Here is a 4281-nt window from a genome sequence, read left to right on the forward strand (position 1 = left end):
ACATTACAAAATTTATGGCACGTGTGTTATGACAAATGTAACTTCTGCCATCCAGTTAATATTGTGTTCGTTATAATTTTATGTATATTTGTAACTATAACTTAAATACTGTTATGTTTTTATAACCAGATTAATGTAAATAAAGAGATCCGATGAGGGACATGTATTTACTTAGTCCGAACGCATATCCTCCAGAATTAATAAAGCCTGTAATGCACAGTACTGTACACATCTATCTTTGTTATGTGTTCCTGTGTGATTCGTTCTAAAGTAATCTTATGCTTGCTTCTAACAATTAAAACGAGAACAAGAGGCAATCAAGTACAAATCACAGATATCTTTCGGAACAAGAGTAAAGTATAGATGCACCTGATCAGATATCGATATCAGGTTATACAGACTATTTCCAGATTATACCTACTTCACCAGTTATACCGTTAGATGGTGAATTTTTACCATCAATTAAACTGGCGATTTCAGTTTTAATTAAAATCGCAACAGTTTAATTAAAATTGGACTTCTATTTAGCATCATTACATGAACGAAATAAAACAAATTTTATATAATTGCTTCGCATTTTATTTTCAAAAAGCACGGCAAAAAGTCACAAAAATATTCTAAATTCGCCTAAATACCGTCAAAACCAAAATTAATAATCGTCAAAATAAAAAATTAGGATAATTGGACTAGAGCAGTTTACGATACTACTCAAAATATTCAGTATCGCATGCTTCTTTAAATTATCGATAGTATCAGCATCGCTATCAATACGAAATTATCGCAGGACAGTGTCTATGTAAACTGCAGAATGGACTTCTCAGTGTGGAAGTAGTAATTCAATACTACATTATTAATTATGAACCAATTACTGATTACTGAATAATTATTTTATGTATTTAATTAATAATAAATAAATAATTATTAGCTATGAATTGTTTATTTAGGCCTAATAGTAAACAGCAACAACAGCATTAATTAATTTCTTTAAAAATACGTTTCTACTTGTTTTTAATGGGGGGAAAGCTATAAGTCAATACACAGGTTATATAATGAGATTCGTTATATTGTGTATATTTTAAAATGTCATATTTTTTTCTTTATCCAAAACAATTTTAAAAATCATACAATACTTTAAAAAAATCAATCAGCTTAACATTGTAAATACAGTATATTTAATTATAACATTTTTATATTATTTATATTTTATTTTAAAAAAATTACAAATTTATATATTTTATATAGAATTACAAAAATCTCTTACACTGAGAAATTCCATTACAATTCAACCAAAACGAGATTCTATTTAAATCAAATTTGTAATAAATTTGATTATTTTTTATATAAATAAAAAGATATATTCAACTATAGACAAATACTGTTTTTTTCAAAAGAAATAAAATATAAGAATTCACAAGATTTTAAAAATTTGTTTTAAAGTCTTTGGAAGCTTCGGTTTAAATTTAAACGAGAAAATTTATTGGACGAATTTTCATTTCAGCAGATTTCAATAAACCCCCTTCTCTCCAAAGTACTGACTGCATTCCTTTTATTGGAACTCTATCAACGCTAGGGTCAATTCTTTCACTGGTTAAATCAGGATAACGACAGAATCTTCTGTACCACCAAGCTCCCTTATAATATGCAGCACAGTTATTACCAGGTTGATCCATAATCCTGTCGTAGCTAACAAACGGTCTACTATTAAATTCATGCATAACTTTTGGTGAATTATTTAGGGGTTGTCCAATGTGAAGTCTATAGTCATGAATCTCATTTTCGATATAAAATGATCTGAAAGTGAAATTTTTCGATTTTCCGTTGAAAGAATTCAATTCAATCAGCAAATCATTCCTCACATCATTCGAAAGTAAATGAATATTATCATTTCCCAGCCAAAATTCTCCATCGAAGTCTCCAAAGCCGTGTTTGTAACTGTTCCAATTTTGATTGAACGTTATTTCTTTATCTCTTCCAAATTCCCCTCGTCTCATTAATACCTGAAAAAATACATAATAATCATATTTTACATTTTTTAAAATTATATTTACTGTTTAACTTAATCAAAAATAAATTATTTGCCATATTAAAGGCCTATTTAAAAACAATATACTGTATATCCTTTTATAATTTATTTACATCAATTCGAATTAACTTACTACAAATTATACGAATCTACAAATTATGCTTTATATATTATTTATTGGATTAAAAAAATTTTAAAGTTTTGTTGACTGAATGATTATCTACAATAAATTAATTGATACCGTTATTTTTTTTGCTCGAAACATTATAAATAACTGATAAAACTGGAAAAAGAAAAAAAAATTATTTGAAGGTAAAGGAAATAAATCAAAACAAAGACTGCAAGAATTTTGATTGTCGATATGCAAACAAGCGTTTATTAATTTACATATTTTGTTAAAAATTTTAAATTAATTAATAATTGTTTTATTTTATAAGATTTGTTATAATATTTATTCAAATTATATTATATTAATTAATCACCTGACTTAAAACATTTAAAAAATGAAATAGATAAAGATTTTATAAAATTTATTGTTAGTAAATTTCTGTTAAAATTTTTAAAAATTTATTTTACAACAGTAAAAGTCGAGAGAAAAGTTTATTGCAATTTATTTTATTTTATTTGAATATTAGACGTTTAATTTATCTTCAATTTTTATCAATAATTTCCAAATTAATCAAATCACTTCTAATGATTGATTAATTCTAAGAAAAGGTTTCTAATTATAATCATGGTGTTTTTCCCCAATTAAATAAATTAAAAAATTATGTTTCTATATTTATTTTAGATTATAGATATTCTAATTTTTCATTTAAATTTGAAATTTAATCTTCTAAAATAATGATTCAAATAATTTAATATAGATAAAATCATAATATAGTTTTAATATGTTACTTACAGTCCAACCACCACCGTCTGTTGTCATATCGCAATAAACCATGATAGCTTTAGTTGAATTAAACATGATAGCATATTTCCCATCGCACGTATTCCCCGCTTTTAGAAAATCGGCACAATTTTTTGCAGTTGGAGCTGGGGCTGAAACACAAGGTTCGAATTTTGTTTCTTTCTTTTTAATTTTATCTCGCTCTTGAGCTGTACAACGATTCTTATTTGTCATATCTGTAATTTTACTTTCTATATGCTGTAAACCTGTTTGTATTTCTTCTTTAAGTTCTCGCTGTGAACGATTTAAACTATTTTGTAAGTTTTCTAAAGCTTCCTTATTTATAGGATTAGAATCATGACTTTTCTTACTATACTCGGCTTGAGAGGAATCATCAGTCTCTTCCTCGTTTTCACATTGATAAACAATACTAGACATAACAGACTTTAAAGAAGTCAATTCTGTCTTCATTTGAACGGAAAGCACATTCATTTGTTCTTTGATTTTTCTTTCTAAACTTTCTAGCGAATCTATCAGATAAGCAGAACTTGCTAAATCAACATCTGTTACATCGTCTTCCACTTTCTTCGAATTTCCTAAATTATTTCTCAAGTCTTTATTCATCTGATATAAGGCAGATAAAACATTCATCATTTTTGTAAGTTTTCGATTCAATTCTTCTTTTAAACTCTCTGTTCTCTGCTCTACTTCGCTCAAAACTTGCATATCTTCATTCATTTTCTTCATAATATCTTGTAAAGATTCGACCGCTGTCTCCATATTTACCATTTTATCTCCAATGCTTACTAAATTTGTGCGAACATCAGTTGGAAGGTGACGATCCAGATCGTTGCCTAATTCTAATTTTTCTGCAATGTCTTCTAGATGTTCTTCCATTTTCTTTAGCGTTCGATCAATCTGAAGAGTTTGAGTCAATTCTCGAACCCTGTCTTCTGTCTTTATCTTTTCATCTACTCTTGATAATAATTCATATATATCTTCCAAAGTGTGACTTTTTGTATTCAAAGATAAGGCATAAAATCTTAATGATAATATGCACAAAACGAAAATCAAGTGCGACATCTTTAAGATAGTTGCTGATTCTGTTAAAATACAGCCTTTGTCACATGATTCCACATATCCAATCCGCTGTCCGACTGTCGCAACTTGAAGATCGTATTAAATTACTTCTGATCTTTTTTCAAGAGAAGTCAGGAGGCAAGTCAGCTGTTCTTGGAAGAGTGTTTATTTAGTTCAGAATTATTGCTTCATCCGGACGCTAGCAGCTGTCACAAATACACATTTACAGTTAGGAGAGTTGTATGGAAGTATAGAAAATAAAGAAGTTTCTCTGAAATACTTAATGCAT

At 27.7% G+C, this 4281-nt stretch overlaps 1 protein-coding gene across 1 annotated transcript; it reads right to left on the minus strand.

Moving 5' to 3' along the window:
• Window positions 1-1255: 1255 nt before the first annotated feature.
• Window positions 1256-4042, minus strand: LOC111621379 (fibroleukin-like). Its single transcript, XM_023363487.1, has 2 exons — window positions 2925-4042; window positions 1256-1997 (listed from the first exon to the last, which is right to left on the minus strand). The coding sequence occupies exons 1-2, from the start codon at window positions 3993-3995 to the stop codon at window positions 1461-1463; spliced, it is 1608 nt and encodes a 535-aa protein (XP_023219255.1). The 5' UTR covers window positions 3996-4042; the 3' UTR covers window positions 1256-1460.
• Window positions 4043-4281: the final 239 nt, after the last annotated feature.

The sequence above is a fragment of the Centruroides sculpturatus genome, unplaced genomic scaffold (genome assembly GCF_000671375.1).
Source record: "Centruroides sculpturatus isolate CEXI.00-Female unplaced genomic scaffold, Cexi_2.0 scaffold129, whole genome shotgun sequence".
In the NCBI taxonomy this organism is placed as follows: domain Eukaryota; kingdom Metazoa; phylum Arthropoda; class Arachnida; order Scorpiones; family Buthidae; genus Centruroides; species Centruroides sculpturatus.

What these genes read in the sequence shown, in the direction of transcription:
- LOC111621379 (XM_023363487.1), bottom strand. Translation starts at nt 3,995, where the DNA reads ATGTCGCACTTGATTTTCGTTTTGTGCATATTATCATTAAGATTTTAT. An exon ending in CAGACGGTGGTGGTTGGACT is followed by an intron (nt 1,998 to 2,924) that starts GTAAGTAACATA and finishes GTATTTTTTCAG; the next exon opens with GTATTAATGAGACGAGGGGA.